Source organism: Eptesicus fuscus, chromosome 19, assembly GCF_027574615.1.
Source record: "Eptesicus fuscus isolate TK198812 chromosome 19, DD_ASM_mEF_20220401, whole genome shotgun sequence".
In the NCBI taxonomy this organism is placed as follows: domain Eukaryota; kingdom Metazoa; phylum Chordata; class Mammalia; order Chiroptera; family Vespertilionidae; genus Eptesicus; species Eptesicus fuscus.
The window spans coordinates 32,706,911-32,730,936 of record NC_072491.1 but is presented as its reverse complement, the minus strand read 5'-3'; the positions used below and the strand labels follow the sequence as shown (position 1 = coordinate 32,730,936).

Genomic DNA, 24,026 nt, shown 5'->3' with positions numbered 1-24,026 from the left:
AAAGGAAGCTAATGAAGTCGCAGGCTGCATTAGCTGGTCACATCTCTGCAAGTAGTATCTTCACAGCATTCTGAGCGGATCAGACCTGGGCTGGAGACCAATGCAAGTGCATTCCTGAGTGTCAGCCCAATAACAAGACCACCTGGAAACCACGCCAGGCAGGCAGAGAATAACTGGAGAACTCATGTCTGGTTGGTGAGAGATGGCGAAAGTAAGAAAATGCGTAATAGGTGTCTTCAAATAACTCCGAGGCTGCCCTTCCCGTGGGATAGACCTGAAAGCTAGCGTCTCTAATGTAGAATTATATAATGACAAAAACTGGGAAATGATCGAGATGAGAAGACATTCAAGCTAAAGGCAGAGGGACCAGGGATTTCTATGTTGAACAAGAGAACAAAACGGACTGTGCTGGCGAGATCCCTCCCACTCCAAGCGCTGTAACACTTACTGGTACGTAACTTGGCATATCAACAGTGTAAGCAGGGTGCAGCTTCAGCCATTCAACCAAGTCCTTATTTTTAGGAGCGTCATCCCCCACCAGCCTCGTCCCATCTTCGAGATTTATAACAGGGATCCGTGTGTCGGGGTCCAGCTGTCCAGGAGAAGGAATGTTTCGTGTTGGTGGGGTCTCTATATCTTCTTCAAAAGCTTTGGTCACCTCAGCATCCTCCTGCAGAAAGGTGACAACGGTCTGAATTCTCACAGGAAGAGAGAGATTCTGGCAACGTACTATCCCAAGAAAAGGCTACCCTAGCACAATGGATATTTGCTCAAAAAGGGGGAAAAGTTACTTGCAACAATGTCAGTCTTGGAACACATTAGAAGATGAAACTTTAACATCATGCTTCACACTGTAGAATTAGTAATTAGGCAGAAAATTCACATGCTCCATGTTTGAGATCTTAAGGAAGCACTAGGAATGCAACGTGGGCAGGGTAGTCTGAGCCTCCTCTGCACAGAAGGCAGCCTCTCAATCTCTCTCAAAAACCCATAGATCAACACCATTAAAACATTTTTAATTAAAGAAATGTTCCCAAAGCCAGTTTATACAGTTTTTTGGCACTCTGAGAACAGTACAACTTTGCTGGTGGTACAAAATTTTGTGTTAGGTTTGTGTGACAACACTGAAGAGATCAACTTTAACCCAAGTCTAGGCTCCACCGTCGTCCAGCCACTGGTCCTCAAACTGGTTTTGCAACCTCCCGACATCTTTTAAGTCAACCCATTTCTCCACTCCTACTGCTCCGACTTCCCACCCACATTACTGCAATCTTCCTAAATGGGCTCCCTGATCTAGTTCTGCCCCACCCTTCTTTAATCCAGCCTCCGCACTGCTACAGTGGAGTCAGGTTTCTAAAATGACTTATTTTGATAATTGAATCCCACCACCTCCAGTATAAAGTCCAGGTTCTCGTATGGCAATCGAGGCCCTGCACAATGTGCATTCCACCGTATCTCCAAGCTCATCTCTGCTGAACCTCCCCTCCTCACCAATTCCCCAGCCAACAGCTTCCAGTTCATCAACCATGAGAGGCTCTCTCTGACCTCAGGCCCTTTGCACATGCTCTCTGCACCCCTCTTTTAAAATGACCAACTTCTACACAATCTTCTAAACTTAACCAAAGTATGACCACCTTTAGGGATCCTTCCTCATCCGTTTCTCCTAATATCGTCCTCCCTCCATTCCCATTCTTCCTTTGGGCTCACAAAGTACTCCAACCATAGCTCATAACTATGATGCACTATTATCTGGACACTGAGTTGTCTAGGGCAAGCTCCTGTCAGGCCTTTACTCTTGCACCCCGGTGTGTGGCCCAGCGGCAGGGCCAGCTCCCACAATGGTGCTGAATGCATGGTGGCTGCACCTAACTTTTCATGGTCTCCGGTTTGAGTGCTGGCTGACATAATGCATAACCCTCCACACTGCCAAAACAACAGTAAAAGTGTAAAAAAAAAAAAAATTTACAGCATTTTCTCTAAGATCTGTTGGGAATTCTGAGCTAAATCTAACTTTAGAAAAATAAAAATATCAATAAATTCTTAGGTACAACTTAAGATATATGAAGTGAATAAAATCAGCCTTAAGTTTATCTAATCTAATAATAGACAAATATGCAAATTGACCGCACCTTCGCTACACCTAAGCCACGCCCACAAGCCAAGCCACGCCCACCAACCAATCAGGATGAGTATGCAAATTACCCCAACAAAGATGGCGGCTAATTTGCATATCAAGACAGCGTCCAAAGAAGCCAAGAGCTGCAGAAGGGAGTAAAGCTTCGAAGAAGCAAGCAAGCGGGGGGGGGGGGGGGGGGGGGGGGGGGGAGGAGAAGGGCGGGGCGGAGGCGGGGCCGCGGGCAAAGGGAAACGCGGGCGGGCTGGAGGAGAAGGCGGGGCGGGGGAGAAGGGCGGGGCGGAGGCGGGGCGGAGGCGGGGCCGAAGGGAAACGCGGGCGGGCTGGAGGAGAAGGCGGGGCGGGGGACAAGGGCGGGGCGGAGGCGGGGCCGGGAGCGAAGAGAAACGCGGGCGGGCTGGAGGAGAAGGCGGGGCGGGCGGCAAGGGCGGGGCAGAGGCGGGGCCGAAGGGAAATGCAGGCGGGCTGGAGGAGAAGGCGGGGCGGGTGACAAGGGCGGGGCAGAGGCGGGGCCGGGGGTGAAGGGAAACGCGGGCGGGCTGGAGGAGAAGGTGAGCCGGGTGACAAGGGCGGGGCAGAGGCGGGCCGGGGGAGAAGGGAAACGCGGGCGGGCTGGAGGAGAAGGCGGGCGGGGGACAAGGGAGGAACGGAGGCGGGGTAGAGTGCAGCAGGAAATCCTATTGCAGGATTTTTTCCTGCAACGGGAAAGCTAGTAGGTATATAATTACAATAGGGAAGTAGCACTGGTTGCAATGACTATTAATTCCTGTATGTGCCATGATTCAAATATTAAACACAAGAGTAAATGAAGAGAAGTATGAGCTGCAGAAACCTCTCAATTTGCTGATGTTGACAAAGAAGGGATTTTCAGTAAACACAACCTGTGCTAACCGGGTGGTTTTAAGCAGGAATGTCCATCACTAGAGACACAACTTTGGGGAGCATACACCTAGAAACGGCATCTTATCTTCTGGAACAATCAGCCACAGATGATCCACTACAAGACGTATTTACACACGCTTCTAAAAGAATCATATGCTCAACAAAAATGACCATTATTGCAACTGGCACACTGATAATAAATTTTGAAAATTAACTTTATCCACCTGGATGTTTCTGTTTTACTCAGACCTCACCAGGTAGCAAATTCCAGTAAAAGCTATTTTGCAATTTCTAGACTTTAATTCAACCATGCCTTTTCCTACCACCCTTCTAAGTTACTAAGCTTTCTCTAGATTGAAGAAATAGAAAATGGGCAAACAATTACAGGGATGGAATAGTATGAGGAAAAACATTAAAATAAACTGCTTCCCTCACATTCAAATTGCAGTATTTCCAAAACTGTCCCACTGCCCGGGGCGGGGGGGGGGGGGGGAAGGGTCCCAGGTCCCTCGCACCCAGGCCCTCGTGCACAGACAAGGAGCGCCACTATTTGATTCGGGTTTCACATCAATAGGCAGGAGATACCTAGTACTAATCAGCATTTAAAAAGAAGCTGCATGGAATCAGGCTCCTGGGGTAATTAAAACCCTCGTCATTTTCAGGCAGCACATTTTTAGGTGGCGTGGTTGACACCGATTAGGGAAGAGAATTTTGATTACACTGCCCTTGTTTCCTTTGAATTGAAAAAAAAAAAAGGAAAAATCCATTGTCACATATATTTCCTTCGAACCTAAACAAGCACAGATCCTTAGGCAGTTGAGATTTTTAGGAGACTTGCGATCCCTAACTTTATATATGAATACAAACCTCGAGTCAGAAACTAAACATGTACACTAATCTAATAAGTGCCAGGCCCCCAAAATATCAGTATTTTTGAGAGCAGAAGCTTTTCCACCTCAAGAATTCAGAGATGACAATATCAGGCTCCGAAGACCATGTTTCTGTTTGGGCTGGTCTCCTGAGAGCAGCCAGTATAGCAGAGTCCTGGGAAGAACAAATCCTCCAGCCACACCTGGTTCAGGCTGGGAGACCTGCATCATTGCTCAACGCAACGCCCGCTCAGAACCACAGCTCTGCTCATTGTAATTCTGTCCCTGGTGGAAGAAGCCAGCTTTAACACTGCATCGCGGAGAGGAATGCGGGGCAGCGCCATGGGCAGTGGCGGGGACCCTGACTGCCACGTGGGCACAGACAACGGAGTGGGCCCTGCACTTACTGCACTCAGTGACGTCCGTTTGTGGCTCATGAAAAGCAGATCGAGGCCCTCCACGTTTTTCCTCCTCCCCCGCCTCCTCTTCATGGGGGGCTCCCCATCCACGAGGGAGCCGTTGAGCAGGTGCCTCGTGGGCGTGCGTGACAGCCCCACCTGCAGCAGCTCCATCTGAGTCTTAAAGGCATCGGACACTGGCGTCGAGACGTTAGGCAAGAGAAACTTTGAAGTAAGAGATGAAAAATTTGAGGTAGAGCTTGTTGCCTCCCTGGAGGCCTTGGATAAATCTACAACTTTTTCTTGTCCATTTTCTGAGACCACCTGAGACTCCCGAAGCTGGGCCACCATCTCCATGAGGTTTCTCCGCTTGGCAGCTCTTTCGGCCTCGATTTCAATTTTCCTCCTCCTCCGCCTCCGCTGGCGAGGGACAGCGAGATTGAGAGCATCTTCCTGTTGAAAAATGCCAATGAAACAATGAGCCCAAATGGCCTGTGCTTCAGGAGCTGGCTTTCACAACTAAAGAACAGCGAGCTTAAGGCCTGGCCAGTGTTGCTCAGTGGTTGAGCACTGACCTATGAACCTGCAGTTCGGGGTTCAATGCCTGAGTTGCAGGCTCGATTACCAGTGTGGGGCATGCAGGAGGCAGCCGATCAATGATTGTCTCTCATCATTGATGCTTCTATCTCACTCTCACTCTCCCTTCCTCTCTGAAATCAATAAAATGTGTGTGTGTATGTGTGTGTGTGTGTGTGTGTGTGTGTGTGTGAGAGAGAGAGAGAGAGAGAGAGAGAGAGAGAGAAGCGTAAGGAATTAAATATCCCTAACTGTGCAACAAGCTGAGGAAACAGCAGCCATATTTCTAAGTAGGACCAGTGGAACACAAGCTTCCAAACTGAGGGGAGATTTAGAGTTGAACTTGAAACTGCAAAAACAAGTCGCGCTGACCTACCTTTGACAACTGGGGAGAAGTGGTGAGGTCCTCGCTCCCGCTGACGCTGGCCTGGCCGACGGCGGAGAGCTCCGCAAAGCTCCGCTTCTGCAGGGGGCTGTCCACGGTGGGCGGCGTGTAGCCGGGGAGGAGGCCCTGGAAATCAAACATCTGGCGCCGATTTACTGGCCATTTGCCTTTCAACACCGCTTCACAGATATTGTCCAATCGGTTTATCATTACTCGATCCTGGAGGGAAAGGAAAAGTCGCATGAAATTGCAAGGAAGACCTGGTCAAAATTACCAGGTAAATGTTTCTATCAAGATGCTAAAGAGTAGGAAAGATTTACAAGTCAATTGGCAGGAAAAATGTCAAAGAAAATGAAAGACAAATAAGCAAATAAATTCCATCCAAACCACCTGGCCATGGTGGAAGGTACTCAGGGGGCTCCAGGATAGAAAGAAAACCTAATGTTCTGCGATTATGAACATAGAACCACATCAATTAGCAAACACTGCATGGCCACCACCTCTAAAATGCCCCCATATTTTAAAAAGTAACTTTTATTCAAGCTAAAGGATGGTGGGTGCATGTCAGCAGATAACAATGGAAACCTGCGCGTAGCTTCAGAGCCAGGCAGGATCACAGTCTGTCCCGGGCAGTGGGACATCATTAGCGTCACTATTAATAAAGTTCAGCATTACAAAATGGGCACAACCCAGGAACACCTAATGAATGTCAATTTGCATCCCCCACCTATTATTACTTCAAATTTCACTGAAGCGTGTACATTAAAAATTTCTAATTACAGCTTAGACCCAGTTTCCATAGATTAAACGTGCCTGCCTGCTCCCACAGACCTGACTGATCCGGGAACTCCCTTCCGTACCCGATAAGGGAGGCTAGCACAATGGGGGAAGTGAGAGGGCATGGAGAGAAAAAGATGTCTGTCATAGGACACTTCAGTTAAAAATTTCACATGGTTTCTTACGCAACTCACAGTACGAAGGCCAGCCTAGGGATGAGTCGACTGAAGCTGTTTTTTTGTGTTGTTTGTTTTAAACCAGACAGCCCTGTTATGGTAATTAGGATAATTATTTCCCCACCCTTAAAAACAGACCCAAATTACATAGGGATTTATTATAAAATTATGCTAGTCAGCCAAAAAAAAAAAGTAATTTCCACTTGTTTTTAGTTCTAGATAACCACATTTGGAATTAACGCCTAATATACTGGACCAAATGGGTTAACAGCCTACCTTCTCCCAAGTGAAGAAGAGTAGCTTTCCAAATACATGCAACTTGTCTGAAATCTGAAAGCTCTACTTCAGACAAGAAAAAAAAAAATTGAAACACAGTTTTAAAAAGTCCACACATTTTCCTTTGTGCATTGTTGGTGGGACTGTAAATGGTGTAATCACTATAGAAAACAGTACAGAGGTTCCTCAAAAAATCAAGTCTAGAGTTACCAGGTGACCAGCAATCCCACTTCTGAGTGCATATCCAGAACAGAAGAACTGAAAGCAGGATCTCAAAGAGATGTTAATGCACTCATGCTCACAGTAGCACCACAATGAGCCAAGGGGTACAAGGAACCCCAATGTCCCAATGACGGGTGGCTGGATAGAGAAAATAGACTGTATATACACAATGGAATAGTATTCAGCCCTAAAAAAGGAAGGAAACCCTGTCACATGGATAAACCCTGAGGACATTATGCGAAGTGAAATAAACCAATCACAAAAGGACAAATATTGTATGATTGCACTTGTATGAGAGGCAACCAAAGTAGTCACATTCATCAAAACAAACGGTAGAATCGTGGCTGCCAGGGGGCGGGAAGGGGCTGTTTAATGGGTATGAAGTCTCAGTCATGCAAGATAAAAATGTTCTGGCGATCCGCTTCATAACAATGTGAATAGACTGAAGACTACTGATGTACACACTTAAAATTGCTTAAGATCATAAATTTCATGTTATGCGTTTTTTTTAGCCAAATAACAAAATTTTTTTTAAATCCACATATTTTTATATCGCCGAAGGGTTATTTAGTCTATGGAAACAATAATCCATATACAGGGTAGTACACGATTACCACCCTAAAAACCTCAAGGAGCAAAAGTCCATATAAACGGTTCTGTTTCTTATTCCCTTCCCTTCATGTCACCTTTTCATCCTATTACGAAAGTATTCTACTGATTTTTTTTCTTTGGGCTTTTCCAGATCATTCTTTAAATCATGAGAAACATCTACCGTCTTCAGACATTGTGTCAACGTTTTACTTAAAATTATTTGGAAAATCAAGCTCGAACAATTTTTTCCACCCACTCTTTGGGTCAACAAAACAAAAAGTAACCCACCAACCTTAGGCCAAAACGAGAAGGCAAATGTTCTCTCATGAAGGAGCTGCGCTACCGACGGGTCCCCGTCCTCCATGTAGAAGCCATCTCGGGTCTCGTCCCTGGCAGTGCTCATAGAAGCATTGCTTTCTTCATCAAAATGCTTCCCCCTCGAGACAGCTCCTGCTGAGAAATGAGTTCATGTGCATGACTCACTACCAGAATATCACGGAAAACGAAGTTTAGAAAGGACACGATGAAAAAAACCGAATACCACTCCGCTCCATTGTATTGAGTGCCTACAATATGGCCAGAAGGGTCTTGGGCATTTTACAGATCTTGCTGTATGAAGCCTGCACCAGGCCTGTCACGGACATGCTCATTCCCATCTTACAGACGAAGAAGCAGCGTAGCCTAGGGAGGTCACGTCGCTAGTCACCTGACGCTGTGCCAGTGCATCTCAGAGGAGGCTGAAGGGCAACCAAGACTGACTCAAGAACCCATGTCCCCCACACGGGAAAGGGGCTGACCTGGCCGCTAAGTTCTAAGTTCCAGCTGCAGCAGAACCGTACCACATGCCTGATTTTGTGACTTACAAAGAGAACCAATTATTTTTAGATTCCACTCCTACTTGATACTTCTGAATTAAAACTGTATCAATTAAGCATTATTTGTTTAAAAATAACTCAGTATTTACTCAGTGAAGGACTCTTCTCCCACAGATTTAACTGTCAAAATTAACATCACTTGGGCCCAGCCGGAGTGGTCAGCTGGTTGGACATCATCCCATGCACCGAGAGGCTGCTGGTCGATTCCTGGTCAGGGCACATAACCCGGGTTGTGGGCTCAATTCCGTCGGGGCACGTATGGAAGACAACTGACCAATGTTTCTCTCGCACACTGATGTCGACCTCTGTCTCTGTCCTCTGGTGAGGATTAAACAAATAAGATCTCTTGGAATTTTTAATACACCGCTACTATAAAGTTAACTCTTATCCTTAATCCAGAAACTATGTATTCATAAACCTCTCCTGAGAGTTCAACTTGTTCAAAATATAATGTTTCCGTGTCTTATTAGAGCAGAACATACAAGTAAACATAACCTAAAATTATCCCTTCACAGGAGAAATGCACACTTAAGAAACAAAAAAGAGCTTTGTCAGTGGCATGAAAACTCGGCATGTCGCCACTGCCTTGTGGAGGAGGGGCCGGGGGGCCGGCATTACCTTCAGGCTGGGAAGATTCTTCCGACTTGTCATCATCCTCCAGCTTTTCTTCCTCGTCCTCTTCCGAACCTTTCTCGGAAATTGACTTGGGCCCTGAATCTGCGCCGACCTCCATGCCTTTCAGCTCCTGTTTGACAGAGCTGGCCTCGGCCTCACAGTCCTCCTTCCGGTCCTTGTCCCCGCCCTCGGGTTCCTCCTCCTCCTCTTTCGTGGCAGGTTTCTCCTGGGCGGCCGCGTGGTCAGGCTCCTCCACTTTGCCCTCGGTCTGTCCCGTCACCTTTTCCTCCTGAACGTGAGCGGATGAGATGACGGCCGGAGTCTGGCCAAATCCCACTGCCAGCGGGTTCAAGGCCGACATATTGCCAGGCCCTCTGTTCTGTGCAAAGTTTTTGTGCGCATCCAAGAAGGACAGTTCGGGGTCATTGAGGATGTGATAGTCCGTCCGACTGACCCCGTGTTTAGCGGCGCCCACCAGCAAATCTCGGTCGTGCCGTCCACATTCCCACCACTCCGGCAGGTCCAGGCTCGGCTGGCAGAGCTTCAGCCTCTCCCCCAGTTGAGGGTGATGGAGAACCTGCTCACGAATTTTCCGGAGCAGTTCGATGCGGTAGAGAGTTCTAGAGGCACGCTCTTCTGTGATGGGCTCGATCATGGAGAGGTCTGGAGGTTCTGAAAACATGAAAATAATCGTATTTACTAGGGACAAAACTGAAGCCGGCTTTCAATTGTTCACTCTCTTATTTTTCATTTTATTGGCCTGTTAGTATAGAACTTTTTTTATCAATGGACCTACCATCATCGGGCTTGGTGGGCATTCGACACACACGCCTACACATGGCCACAAAGCAGCTGAAGTATTTCTCCAGGCTTTCGTCCGACTTTTTGTCCAGTCTGGCAAAGGCTCGAAACTGGTTCCAATCAAACTGCTGTTTCATGGGGTCAAAAATAACCCCAAAAGTGGATACCACGCGGTAGAAGTCAGCCTCTTCTCTTCTTGTCCACCTATCAGAAGAGAAGACATTGGCTTGCACTGTACTTGAGTGAAAAGGCTTCCAGCGTATTATCTCTTTTCCTCTTTGGCCCTAACCTTCGCACACGGTCCTTATTTTGGGGGTGGGAGACAGGCTGCTTTGATGGTCATTGTCTCCCATGTGATTCCTGCCTCTGGCAGGCCTCAAAGAGCATCCCAGAGAGAAATGTGCCGGGAGTTGAGAGTAAAACCCTGGAAAAAAACTCACTTTTGCCGTTTCTCAGAGATTATAGCTTCCCTTTCCGCTTCCAGTGCTCTCACTTCCTCCCGCGGCCGCCGCCTCCGCCGGTCCGTCTTGGTCAGGGCCTCCTGCCTCAGCTGCTGCCTCTTGTAGCTGCGCTGATAGGCAGTGATGAGCCGGCGCAGGCGGGTGGTCAGGGTTGAGGTGTTAGGCCAGTCCAGTTGGCCTAACTCAGCATTGCTCTCGCTGTGCTTGCCTGGGGAAGTGGGAAAAATATTTTTGAAATGTGTAGCTGCAACTTTGCAATACACAGGATTTTACATCACAATAAAGTGACTCGTTAACATTCAAATGACAGTGTGGGAAAGGGCATCAGAGTGCCCTCATTTTGAAAACGTTAATAAAGAATAATAGTATGGAACTTATAAACCATTTCTTTTTTAAATCAATCTTACATAAAGAAATACTTTATGTCATAAACTACATTATAAGGGTGTTCTCAGGTAATGTGATAATCTTGAGCTTAAAAAAATCACATTAATTGTTAGCTAATGATTTTACATTAAGCAAAAGGTCGGTATTTTCTGTAAACCAGCACTATTTCAGACACTTGGCAAATGCCTCATTTCCAAGAGATAGATTTCTTTCTTTTTTTAAGAGATATATTTCTAAAAATGCTTAAAGAGTTTTCACTAACTGGTATAAAGCAAATGAACAAATTCTCTTAATCCAAAAAATAGTTATTTTATCAAAGAAATGCAACATAATGAAAAACCAACACTAAACAAGAATTTAAATTATTCCCAATGGAGAGGAGTCAGTGTAGACGAGATAACGCTTTGAGATCCACCGCCCCAAAGCCCAGAGGCCGCTGGCACGCCACCGCCGCTGCCCGGCGCCCCCGGACTCCGCTGTACCAGCGCTGATGGAGCCGTACCTGTGGTGCGTAGTTCCACAGACTCTTCCTTCTCTTCGGGAGGAGAATTGGCAAATTCCTTGAAAGCAACGGGAGAAATGGGATTATTTTAATCTGGGTTTCATTTTGCTTTATCTTCTAAAGAAAAGGCCATCATCTATAAAGTTTAACAAGTCGTATATGGGCATATAATATTTTACAGGAGCTATAAAATCAATATACTCAAATCCTTACATCTATTTCATCCTTGAATGGCGTTCGGGTGGGTTTATATTCCGGGTCTTCATCTTCTCTATCAAATTCTCCCCTATGTAAAAAATTTCAAAAATGTTTAAATCATACTGATAGGAAGAGACTGAAGAGGACTGCCTAATGCAACTTTTACTTCTGGGTTCAACATCAAAAGCCATTCTATCGGTATTTAAAACAGGCAGCCGTGGAGGGAGGGCTGGAGGGGAGTGAGGGGGTGTCTGTTGTCATTTGGAAAAGACAAACAAGTTTCAGATTATCTAGATGCTGTATCCTGTCTAAATAATCATGGTGACATGTACCCAGACTCGACTGATAAACATCACTTAGTTCAAATAGCACACTGCGCAGTGGAGGAACTCAACGCTGCCAATAGATGCAACACGGATGTAAAGTTTATTAAAATTTTAAAATGTCCTTCTTACCCGTCACCGCCATCTGCTAGCATGTCTGTTCCTCTCTGCTCGGCAGCGATGGCCTTGGCATCAGGCATACCCACTCGTTCCAGGAAGCACAGTGCGGGGTCCGCGCGCATGGAGTTGTACTTCTCGTAGCCTGTGCCATCCCCACCAGCCCCGAGGACACACACAGAGACAATGAGAGGCCCGTCACGAACAGAATCACAGCACCACAACACCACGCGGGCTTCGTCCCTTGTACTTAAAAGAACCCTGATTTAGCAGCTGGACCCCTCAATTCCAGGGCAGATCTGGGGGAGCCAAGTTACATTCCAGGGACGTTATCAGAGTGACCACAAATACTGAGGAAAACAGGTTCGACCATAGCTGCGAGATGCCTGGGGAGATTTCTGGCCCTGTTTTCCCCCAAGATCTAATTTTGCTTGACATTTAAAAGACTTCGTAACGTTTCCTCTATGACCTCCGCAGAGGTAGGCCAAGTCCACCCACCCTCCTCGTGAGCGGCCTCGGTTCCGCGGGACCTTCCACCGCCAGCTGAAAACCCGCGACGTCAGGCCAGCGAGCCTGTCTGATTGGGTTTGGGATGATGCATGTCAGTAAGATGACACTGTTCCCTCTATGGCTTTCAAACTGCAATTTGCTCTCCGGCTGCCCACGCTGACTAGATGGGAAATGGCAGATCCCAACAGCGCCGTGCGGGGAAATGGTTTTTAGGCTGAGCTCACAGGACGGGGCCGCGGCACACAGGCAGAACAGCACAATTCAATTAGGATGTGTACTACAACCCGCCGCCCCTAACTGCTGTAGAGCCGCAAGCCAAACTATAATCACGGAAGGTTTTATAAGCCATCATTCTCCCCTTTAGTCAGGCCGGGCTGCCGAGACTACCTCGGCGACCTCCAGAGAGCTGGGATTATAATCAGGAACCGCTCACTGTATATATCATGCCAGTTCTGCATCCCCAGCCTTTCAAAGTTAACAAGGCTGCATCCCACTCGGGGGAGCCGGGAGTTCTCAGCACTGACATTTGTGAAATATTGCTTGGAACAAAGCCCAGGAGGCACTTGTACAGATTAATAGCAGAGGTTAAGCCCGCCGTCCACTCTGACACGGGCTGGCAGAGTCGGCGCGGGAGCCGTGCTGGGAGCAAAGTTTCGGGAGGGCTCCAGGACAGTTGGGCTATTCTTAAAACAAATATGGTTTGGGTTTTATTTACAGTCAAGAAAGAAATGTTTTCTTCTCAAACACTCAACAAACATTCAAAAACAGCATCTGATATTTACAGTTCCTATTAGATTTTTAGTGCAGGAAAGCGGTCGATGCCAAGAGTCCTCTGGAACTATCCTTGTTAATATGATGACTTTGGAAGAGAGGATGCAACGAGCTCTAAATAGAGAAAAGGCCACGCGGTCAAGATGTGGTCAAGCGGACACGTCACTCACCGTGTTTGAACACTCCAATTAGGAGGGACTTATCCGCCTCCTTATCCCACCAATCCGTGGGGACCTCGGCGTGGAACGGCTCGGGTATCCACACATCAGCGTCACTGTAAAGACAGCCATTTGTGTGATATTTAAGACAAACACCCATGTTTTAGAATCTCTAAGTCATTTGACCATGTGCACGCGCTCATGTGCCCCTTCCCACAGTAAGCACCTGGGTGTCACGGAGAGGAGTGAGCAAAGGTTAAAGCAAAGGGCTTAAGTCTGTCGCTTTCCACCCTGAGCAGAAATGAACGCTATCACCAGCATCCCATTATAAAGGTCGTGTCAAAACTCCTGTAATTTAGTTCACACCTCTTTATACACACACACACACACACACACACACACACACACACACACACACACAGCCTTTCCCCGATTCTCGCCACGTCCCCAAGATCATAGGACAAACACTGCATTCGAGATGCAAAACAGGACGTGTGCTTCTCATGGTTTATGAAGGTTTTGAAACATGATCCATGATGTGTTCCGACTGCCCGGATGATGGCAGGGGGGCAGAGAACCCATGCGTGCATGTACTAACCTTGAGTCAGCACCCTCTAAGATCTTATCTGCCTGGTCTCCTATCACTTCTTGTCGTAGGTAGTACAGCATGCGGACACGCAGCAGGACCCTGGAGAGGAAGACAGAGGGGGGAAAAGTTCTTAACTTCAGGACTGTTTGCCAACAGTGGCTTTTGGCAGCTGCTGCTGTTCATCCATCATCCTGCCAAGGCTGATTAGCCATGCTGTATGGTAGGCTTGAAGCGTGACAGATGGTGGCACATAATCACCTCTGTGTGGTGCTTTCTGCTGGCTTCCAACAGGCCTGCCTGGCAACCGTTCACACTGCACAGAGAGGGACCGAGCTCAGCCCAGCCCGGGCGCACTTCACTTCGTCCTACCTAGTGCAGCTTGTGAAGTTTAGACACGTACCCTACCACTGCCTCTGAAGTATTGAAGCAAGTTTGTAAACAACTGAGCAGATGGCTTTCAGTGACTGTTCTGCTTCATTATCTCATAAAATTTCCTCAGCTGCTGCCTTAATGCCATTTTTGGAAGCACATCAGAAGTTGTAGGAATACACACGATATAAAATCTGGTTTTACTACCTTACAATAAACCCTCAATATGGAATGTCAGGTTTTTCAGATTATAGAACTTTGCTTCCGAGAAAGGAAGATGGCGATTGGGCGTGGGTCTTCAGCTTCTCCCTTAAGGAATATTAACCATTTTTTATTCCTTCTGGTTTATGGTATATTACCTGGAAGCCTAAGTTGTCACTTAAAAAATAATAAAACATTACAAAGGCGATTAAAATATGTCTAATTCATTGGCATGCTCAGTCATTCTCAAGGAATTAATGTTTAAAAACCCTTGGTATTCTAGGAGCCAGATTTTTCAATCTCACGTGGATTACCTCAACAGCTTTGAACATACTTCTTTCAATAAAGCCCACCTGGTAACTCCCCAGGGCCTAAGTCTGCTCCGAGTCTGGCATCTCCTGTTGGACAGCCCTGTGGGCAGTCAGGACTGGTACCCGAGACTGCCTCCTTGGCCGTGAGTAAATGACAATACCAAGTGCTATTTGCCCAGCTGGGTAATCCCAACATACACACACTTCCCATATACTCGCTTGTTTCCTTCACCAGGACACCATGATGGAGTGGGGCAAGTTACAATTTCTACAATTTCCCTGTTACAAACGTGAAAACGGAGACTAATAGAAGACAAGTGGCATAGCCAAGGTCAGAGTCACCTTGAGCATGGTCCACTCAGAACAGGCCCTCTGACTCCACCACTTCACACCGTCTCTTAGGACGTGGTAATTGTCCTTGAAAATATCAAATGACATCTTAAGGCAGCTTCACCAAAACAGACCATTCCTGGTCGTATGTGGAATAGGCACACCGCCCTCCACCAGGAGTCTGCTCCCAGCCAACCTGGGCTCAGACGGGGAAAGTGTAGGGCTGTAAACATCTGAATACACTCCAAGGTAAACACTCACTCTGGGTAATGTTTTATTTCTTTCTTTTGATAAGATTTAACACTGGCTTGCCCAAATGAACCAGGAGAAGAACAGGCAGTACAGGCCTCTGTGGCTGCGCCCGCCTTCTCTGGTGGGAGGACTTGCAGGACAGTTCTTCCGAGAACCTAAGAGGATGCTCACCAGGGAATACCCCACCATGGGCTGGATTCGCTTTTATGCACCAAAACTCGGTACAGAGGCAGTGACCCTAACGGTTTCTCTTTCTTTTGGTAGAAGACAAATTTTCTACATCGGGAGGAGTTTCAGTTATGTGGAGACTTTTATGTCATCTTTTTTCTAGAGGAAAAAATGCAAACCAGTGCATCTGGCCAGCTCAGTGCCCTTGAGGAGGACGCAGTGGTTGCCGGCAGGGTTACGAGGTGAACGGGAGGTGGCCTCTGACGTGAAGGAGTTCACACCTGTAAGCCAGACAGGACACCTCACACACGGTCAGGGAGGGCACCCTATGGAAGTCTGTTACTGACATCAGAATGGGAAATTAAGCCTGGCCAGCGTGGCTCAGTGGTTCAGCATCGACCTATGAACCAGGAGGTCATGGTTCAATTCCCAGTCATGGCACATGCCCAGGTTGTGGGCAGCCAATCCATGTTTTTTTTTTTCTTATCATTGATGTTTCCAGCTCTCTCGCCCTCTCCCTTCCTCTCTGAAATCAATCAAAATACATTTAAAACAAAAAACAAAGACACCACCACACTGGACCTGAGGCCTGAGCCATTGTTCCCACACCTGACCAGGGTTCAAATCCAGAACTCACGAGGCTAATCACCCAAAGTTCACATAAGCCACAAGGAAACGGAAGTTTTCCAGCAGCTATACCCTGGCAGGACTTGAGGGAGGACTATCATGCTACAGTAGTAACGACAAAACAGTTTCTGAGGTACCAAGATGGTTGGAGGTAATGGTTTGGAAGACTCAAAACTCTAAAGACAGCGATCAAAGGGAGGCCCTGAAGACACTTTCGTTTAAAAAGGGGCGAGAAGCATCTGTCAGTGCAACCTGGGAGCAGCAGGTGTTCTCCAGGGTTATTCGTGTGAGGACTGAGACAGCCCCGAGGAGGAGGCAGGCGTCTGAGGTGGGGGTGGTTGAGGACAAGGGTGCCAGCCTCGTCCGTCTGGGCCTCCAACCTGGCCCTGCCCCTTCACTAGCAGAGGGACCATAAGTACCCGAGTCTCAGTTTCCTTGTCAGGGAAACAGGATAAAACAGCACTTCTCACCTCAGACAACTCAAATGCCGTCCGTATGCAGTGCTAGGCACACTGCAGCACCATGTGCTCAGACTGTGGTGGCTAATTTTAAAGAGAGATGCACACACATTTCTTTATATCCTGCCCCCTCCAGCTGAGACCTTGCTGCAGAGCTCCAGCTGACGCACAGGGAGAGGGAGTCGTGGAGAGGCCGGGGGCGTACGCCCGGCAGCACGGCCAGGAAGGGGCGGTGGCTCAGTGCAGTGCGGCTGCACTGCTGACACTGAATAGTGCGCTCAGAGCAAGGGAAGAAACAACACGTGAAGATGTCGGTTTAAGAAGTAGAAGGTTAGCAGAGCTCCAAGCGATGCAATAAACTTAGATTCAACATGTATGTTCAGTTATATAGAATCAAGTTAGGTAAGGAATACGATTCTCAGCTCATAAGGTAAGCCAAACAAGACCAAACAACTGAGGCGCGATTAAGCAAAAAATAACATGAACATTCCGCAGCAACTCCCCTGCGGGCAGTCAGCTGAAGATGGGATCGTATAAAGCTAACCATAATTCCCCGACTCACACTGGTTAACACTTAGTTATCCACAGGTGCACCTGAGACTAACGCAACATAATAGTGAATGTAAACTGTAATTGAAAAATAACACTAAAAACAAAACAAAACTTAGTTATCCACAATGTCACAGCAGCACTATTCACAACAGCCAAAAGGTGTCTGTCAACCCAAGTGCCCAAGCATAGGTGAATGGATAAACACGAGGTGGTCTTATCTATACAATGGAATATTATTCAGCCATAAAAAGGACTAAAATTCAGGCACAAGCTACAACATGGTTCAACTCTGAAAATATCATGCTACGTGAAATAATCCAGACACAGAAAGACATATACTGTAAATTTCCATTATGAGGTACCTAGAATAGGCAAATTCATAACAGAGAATGGTGGTTGCCATGAGGAGGAGTGGCAGGCGAATTTTGGTTTAATGGTACAGAGTTTATATCGGGGTCAATGAAAATGTTTTGGGGATAGACAGTGGTGAGGGGTACCCAGCATTTTTAATGTAATTAATACCAATGAATTACAAACTTACAAATGATAAAATTTTAAAGTTGTGTTATGTACCTTTATCGCAATTTTTAAAATCAGCCCTGGCCGGTCTGACTCAGTGTGTAGAGCATTGGCCCTTGGACTGAAGGGTCCCAGGTTCGATTCCCATCCAGGGCATGTACCTTGGTTGCAGGCTCGTTCCCCAGCCCTGGTCAGGGTGCGTGCAGAAGGCAACCAATCAATGTTTCTCTCTCACATTGATGTTTCTCTCTCTCCCCCCACCCTCCCCACTCCCTTCTACTCTAAAAATCAATGGAAAAATATTCTCAGGTGAGGATTAACAAAACAGTAAGTAAATAAGTAAATATCAGTCATTTAAAGGTCATATGACCTGGCATCATGTTTCAAGAAAACTAGTTAAGGCTGTGCAAAGATAGTTACTACAGCTTAATAGTAACGCACACACATACACATATACATATACACACAAATCTATCTACACACACACACACACACACACACACACACACACACACAGGAACCCCCGAGCCCTCCGCCCTCTGGACCACCCACTTGTTGCAGTGGTGCTTCAGGTGCTTCCGGTAGCTGTCCTCCTGGAACAGCGCATCGGGGTTGCAGCCGGCCAGCCAGTCGGCGTCCTGCACCACCGGGTGTGAGCTCTGGGCTTTCACCTTCTTCCCCTTTCTTCCCCTGGGCACCGGGGCTGATAGACCTAGAATCATAATGAACAATAACGATGAGTATTATTATTGTAACAATAACAGAAGCCTTCTACAATCTGGCATCCAGGGCAGGGAAACACGGGGTCTCGGCTGTGCTGCCAGGCCCCGGGCGGCCTCTGTGGCCCTGCAGCACGAAGACGACCTACCGGAGTGGTTGACCAGGGCGCGCGTCTGGCCGTCGGCCGTGGGCGTGATCAGGTCCCAGATGAAGCTCTTGATGTTCTCGTCCCCCTTGTAATGGGTGAGGCAGTACACGAGGATGGTCCTGCAGATGGTCTCCACATCCTGCTCAGTGAGCTGGCGTTTGTAGCGTCCGTGGGAAAGGATGTCCGTCCACCGTCCCCAGCTGCAAAGCAAGCACTCAGCATGACAGGTGCCCTCAGTGTAGGTCTGGGGCTTCTTTTCACAGTCAGGCAGCGGGGTTAGACATCTTGGGTCAAAACTCTCATGTCGGTGGGGTTCCCAGGCACACAACGATATTAAATGTGGTTCTTTTCTCTTGCTAAGCAATAGCAACAAAAACCTGGCAACATTCATGTGAAAGGAAAGCAACCCAGGGCCCAGTGTAAAAGCCTCCCATCCCAGCGCGGGCTGCAGTCCACGGCTCCTCAGCGCAGGACAGGGGCTGACACAGGCTTCCCCTCAGACTCAGGCGGCAGCCACTCTGAAGTCGGGAGAGCAAGCAGGGCCTGGACGTTTTACACCCTCACAGCGATGCTGCACAGTCACAGTTCGCATGCTTCGATGCTGACCAACCATTTGAAATGAACAGGGACTCAAGGTGGGTGTGACAGCCCCCAGTCAGGGCCGAGAAGTGGTTTCATCAACCCTAAGGGGTGCCACGAAAATGAAAGACAGGCTGTGGACAGGCTCGGGTTTCATTCTGAAACGGAGAATGCAACTCCAAGTCCAAGAGCTCACACAGGAGAAACGTCCCGCCCACGCTCAGGTCCTCATGGGAAACGGGTGGAGAAGGGACTGTGGCTAGAACCAGGCAGATAGCACATTGCAGGGGCTGAACCGTCTATTTAGGATTACAGTCTCGGGTTTAACCCAGTGCTGTGCTCTTTCTCCTGCGTGCTGCGAAGTGAGAACGTGCAACAGACAGGCAGATGCGGTCTGAGCTGTGCCTCCCCCTGAGTACCGCTGACCGAGCCCCTAGGCTGCCTTCTTCCCGACGAGAGCGGTGCCCTGCTGGTGGGGAGTCTCCGCTGAGAGCACAGTGCACGCCCAGAACGCCCTATCGCCCTGGCTTGGCCCCCTCTGGCTTCTATGAACCTCTCTCAGGCCTCAAATCGCAAGGCTGGCCTTCACCTCTAGGCCTTTGGACACACTGCCCTCTCTGCCAGAAACTCTCTTCTCCCCCAACTCAAAGTCTGACACTCCCTCTTACCCTGGCTCATTCAAGATGTCCATCAAGTCACAGACTATACACATCACCTTCTGTGGAATTCCTTCTTCTACTGCCCTGAACCCCAGAGGCAGAGACAGAATACCTGAGCTGTGTCTTAAAGGAAGGAGACATGCTTCTACGCTCCATTTGCACAGAGCTCCCAGCCAAGCCATTAGCACAGTTGACTGCTGTCTGCTGTTCACCTGCCTGCTTGGGGTGGGGCTATGACTGTCCTGCTCACAGCTGTGGCCCTGGTATCTGAGAATATCCTAGCACAGTGCCCAGCACATAGTAGGTGTTCAATACCTAGTGCCGCCTGTGGGAGGAGGGAAGGGCTTCACTAAAATGCAGTATGCCCTGAGGATACTTCTTAGCTTCCAGAGTTATTAATGTGTTCCATTTCTAAAGCTACCGGCAAAATTCTCAACTTAGATCCTTCAGCTGGAACATGGAAGCAGGTGCAAAGGGCTTGGGTGGGGAGGCTCTCGGCTGTGTGAGGACCGACAGGAAAGGGTGAGCAGCTTGCACAGGCAAGAGGAGAGGGGACCCAGTGATCACACACAGGATGAGCTTTCGTTGAACTTCATTTATTCCACAACCACTGACGCAGCACTCACTGTGTCTGCCGGCACTGCACTCCGCCCCGAGGACACAGAGAGAGCCCTGAGCTGCTAGCTGGGTCTCCAACAGGAGAAGCCACTACATCGTCATAAACCAACACGCTCCTGAGTGTGGTGGGAAGTGCAGACCAGACTTTCTGGTGCAGGGTGCCAAGGGGACGCCTGCCCTGGATGCCAAGGACAGCAGGAGGGGTTGGGCAGCTCAGGCCTGCATGTGTATGTGTGTGTGTGTGTGTGTGGGGGTGGGTGGTTAGATGGTGGAAGGGGCTGGCTCTAGGCAGCGGGAAGGGCTTGTGGGAAGAGAGATGAGACAGACCGTGGCCCACTGAAGGAGACGAAGAGGTCTGTCCTCACAGGAATTTGGGCTGCCCATGGGAAGGGCCAGGCCAGAGCCCTGTGTGCTACATGAAACAGAATGTTTGTATTTATTCTGGAGCTAATGATGACTCACTGGAAAAAAACAACCCAAGACAGGATATTGTCAGATCTATAGAAAGGCCGTTTTGGTGGCGGTTTTGTACTTGAATGGAATTTGCCTCCGGTCTCACAATAGGGCTACAGACCTCTTATTATTTACTAAGCACCTCGCCCTGCAAAGCACCGTGGGGGTGCCACAGGGACGCAGAGCTGGCACCTTCAGAGACCTGAAATGACCACCTGTTGGAAGAGCTTCACAAGTGAGATCCTTGCCTTGAACAAATTTTTGTAACAGAATAAGTGTTACAAGATGACTGTGATAGTAAATTCCATGTGAAGCTAAAGGAGAAAAGACGCTGTAATTCTGAGGCTTTGTTCTGAGTTATTAGTCATCAACAAGTAAACTGGGATCTGACCTAATTCCTTAGGGACAAACTCATGCTCCTTCAAATCCTCGAGGACTGAGCAACGGCGAGCACGTTAACCAGACGCCCCGGGCCCTCGCAGTCGCTGCAGTTCGCCTGACTACGGGAGCCACAGAAATCCAAGCGCAGACACTGCTTTCCTGTGCCCACTGGAATTCTAACTATTTTTAAAGTAAAAGTCCGTTTCCCGCAGGCCCGACCTACCCATAGACGAGCAGGTTCTTCTCCACCCGGAAGCACTCGCTCCTGGCGTAGCCCTGGGACCGGTCCTGCGGCCGCCGGGGCTTCACGCAAGGCTTCTCCTCGGAGTCGCTCTCCAGGTCTGAGAACTCCATCAGCTCGTCCTCCTTCACCGCACTGTACAGCCTGGTCTGCTTCCTCACCCTCGGGGTGTCGATGACCAGGTTGTTCTAAAACAGACGGCAGACACACTTCAAACTTCTATCAGAGAGGCCTGGGGTTGGATCAGATAGGGAGTGAATGGAACCTCTCACTCACCCTCCCATTTAAGGCATCGATATCCAACTCAGCCTTCTTAGCCCACTTTTGCCAGAAATTTGGGTCATCCAGGGAGATATCTGTCCTATTTCCAGATGCAACAAAACTGGCCTAAAAGGGGGGAAAACATGCATTACTTTGAGATGCTTTTCTCAGAGGTAAAATGCAGAATAGCTCCCGTTTATCCATTCACTCAAACATGTCTGCCTTCTTCCACTGTGTGCCAGATGCCGCCGTCGATGGCACCGGGACAAAGACCACCCCCCCTCGGGTAGCTCATGGGCCAGGGGTTGAGGCAGATCAGGAAACAAAAGGTGATCGCTCAGCACACTACACCCCAGGTAACAAAGGGATGTACAGGTGTGACTGATACACAGAGAAAGGCCCTAACCAGGTTCAGGTTGGGGTGAAGGTACGGGGAGGGCATTGCTGGGAAGGGAGAACAGGCTCTCTAGAAAACAATGCCTGGACCAGACTGCTGAAAGCTCAAAGCACAGAGGAGAAGAGAGGTGATGTGCCCTGTGGCCGGGGGTGAGGGGAATCAAGAAGAGAAGCCAGCACCACTGGCGTGGCTCAGTGGTTAGCATCGTGTGGGAGGCAGCCGATCACTGATCCTCTCTCATCATGGATGTTGCTATCGCTCTCCCTCACCTTTCCTCTCTGAGATCAATAAAAACATGTATTTTTTAAAAAGAAGAGTAAGCCAAACATCAGGCTATTAAGGCAGGCCTTGCGTGTCCTGTAAACAGAGCCCAAACTCTATCCTGAGGAAGCAGCAAACTCTGCTTGGGGACATCACCCCGGACAGCATCCTAGGCAAAGGCACCGCTGTCGGAGCGTGGAGGGCAGAAAGGGGTAGAGCAGGCTACTGTAGTTTAGGGAGGAAGTAATGAAGACTGAAAACGGTTCTAGCAGAAACAAAGTTTCTTTAAAGGATTAACTGGAAGGAGTGAGAACCTAGCTAAATGTGAAGTACGAAGGAAAAGGAGGAAGCCAGGAAAAAACGGCAGCATCCAACTTTGGCATCTGAATGGTGTTACTCAGGTGCACAAATAGGTGTGTCTGTGTAGGCAGAGACGTGAGGGAGGAGGTGTTGGACCACAGAGCCCAGAGGAGGAGGAGCTGGACGACTGGATGTCCACACGCATAAGAAAGGTGGACCCTGTCTTACAACATCACCGCACACGAACACTCACTCAAATGGTTACAGATCTGGATGTAAGAGTGAAAACCATAAAACTCTGAGAAGATGACAAACCTTTGTTAACTTGTTTAGACAATGCAGCAAAAGCACAAACAATACAATAAAAGAAAAAAAAGGGGGGGGGGGTAACTGGGCTTCATTAAAATTAAACACGGTTAAGAAAAGACCAGAAGAAAATATTTGAAAATTGTATTATCTGATAACCTTTATCCAGAATATATAAAAAATTCTTAAGCTTCAAGAATAAAAAGACAAATAACTCAAAAGGTGAGCAAAGAATTAGAACAGACATTTCTCCAAAGATGATACACAAAGGCCACAAGCAAAGGATGCTCCAGGCATCAGAGAAATGCGGCTCTAACCCGCGAGGCTCTCACGTCCCACTCACGCACATGACTGCAATCAAAGCGCCAGACAATAAAAAACATTGCTGAGGCTGTGGAGAAACTAGAAATCTAAAAACACTGCCAGTGGGAAAGCAAAGATACCAGTACGTTCGCTTAGGAAAACTGTCTGGCAGGTTCCTCAAGGGTTAAACATGGAGCTAACACATGACCCAGCAAGTCCATTCCTGGTATACACGCAAGAGAAACAAAAACACACGTCCACACAGAAACTTGTATGCAAATGTTCCATAACAACATTATTCGTAACGACCAAAAATTTCACTATCAACTAGTGAATAAATAAACAACCCCAATGTCCATCATCCACTGGTAAATGAAGCATAGACATATAATGGAACATGGCTCAGCAATGAAAAGTAAGTACTGATCTGGGCTACAGCATGGATGACCCTCAACACATTGTGCTGAGTCGAGCCAGACACAAAATACAAGTTGCATGATTCCATGTATCTGAAATATCCAGAGCAGGCAAATCTATAGAGACAGAAAGTAGATCAGTGGTTGCCAAGGATTTGGCAGGAGACACACACACACACACACACACACACACACACACACACGCAGGCATGCTCGACAGGACTGTTAATGGGCATCAGGATCTTCCTGGGGTGATGGAAATGTTCTACACTCAGATGTTGTGGTGATAGTTACACGAGTCTGTAAATAAGGTCAAGGCACACGTAAAGTAGGTGAATTTTATGGTCAGCAAATTGCACTTCAAGAAAGCTATTAACAATAAAAGTGGACGTGGGGCCTGGGTGTGGAAGGGCAGGTAGGTCAATATGCAGGGGAAGCCTCAGAGGGGCGCTTGCCAGAGCGACCCCGAGTGGTGTGACCTTTGCCAGCGCTGGTCTGATGAGGAGGCGGGGGAGGGTGCAGCTGGAGGTTGAAAAAGAAGTAGAAAGGGAGGCAGTGAGACAACTGGTATGCATGATGCTTGTGTGGATTCCAGCTCTGAAA

At 48.1% G+C, this 24,026-nt stretch overlaps 1 protein-coding gene across 2 annotated transcripts in view; it reads right to left on the bottom strand.

Annotated features, from left to right (window-relative positions):
- CHD7 (chromodomain helicase DNA binding protein 7) overlaps window positions 1-24,026 on the bottom strand; it is a 177,809-nt gene that overhangs the window by 4,804 nt on the left and 148,979 nt on the right. For both annotated transcript variants that reach the window (XM_054708709.1, XM_054708710.1), the window contains 16 exons: window positions 21,456-21,566; window positions 21,162-21,367; window positions 18,249-18,448; window positions 17,933-18,092; window positions 13,603-13,692; window positions 13,017-13,120; window positions 11,581-11,710; window positions 11,141-11,213; window positions 10,928-10,985; window positions 10,018-10,246; window positions 9,573-9,781; window positions 8,780-9,448; window positions 7,579-7,739; window positions 5,236-5,463; window positions 4,293-4,736; window positions 449-670 (listed from right to left, as the gene is read on the bottom strand). In XM_054708709.1, coding sequence (XP_054564684.1) covers window positions 449-670; window positions 4,293-4,736; window positions 5,236-5,463; window positions 7,579-7,739; window positions 8,780-9,448; window positions 9,573-9,781; window positions 10,018-10,246; window positions 10,928-10,985; window positions 11,141-11,213; window positions 11,581-11,710; window positions 13,017-13,120; window positions 13,603-13,692; window positions 17,933-18,092; window positions 18,249-18,448; window positions 21,162-21,367; window positions 21,456-21,566 — 3,294 coding nt within the window. The remainder of the gene's footprint in view (window positions 1-448; window positions 671-4,292; window positions 4,737-5,235; window positions 5,464-7,578; window positions 7,740-8,779; window positions 9,449-9,572; window positions 9,782-10,017; window positions 10,247-10,927; window positions 10,986-11,140; window positions 11,214-11,580; window positions 11,711-13,016; window positions 13,121-13,602; window positions 13,693-17,932; window positions 18,093-18,248; window positions 18,449-21,161; window positions 21,368-21,455; window positions 21,567-24,026) is intronic.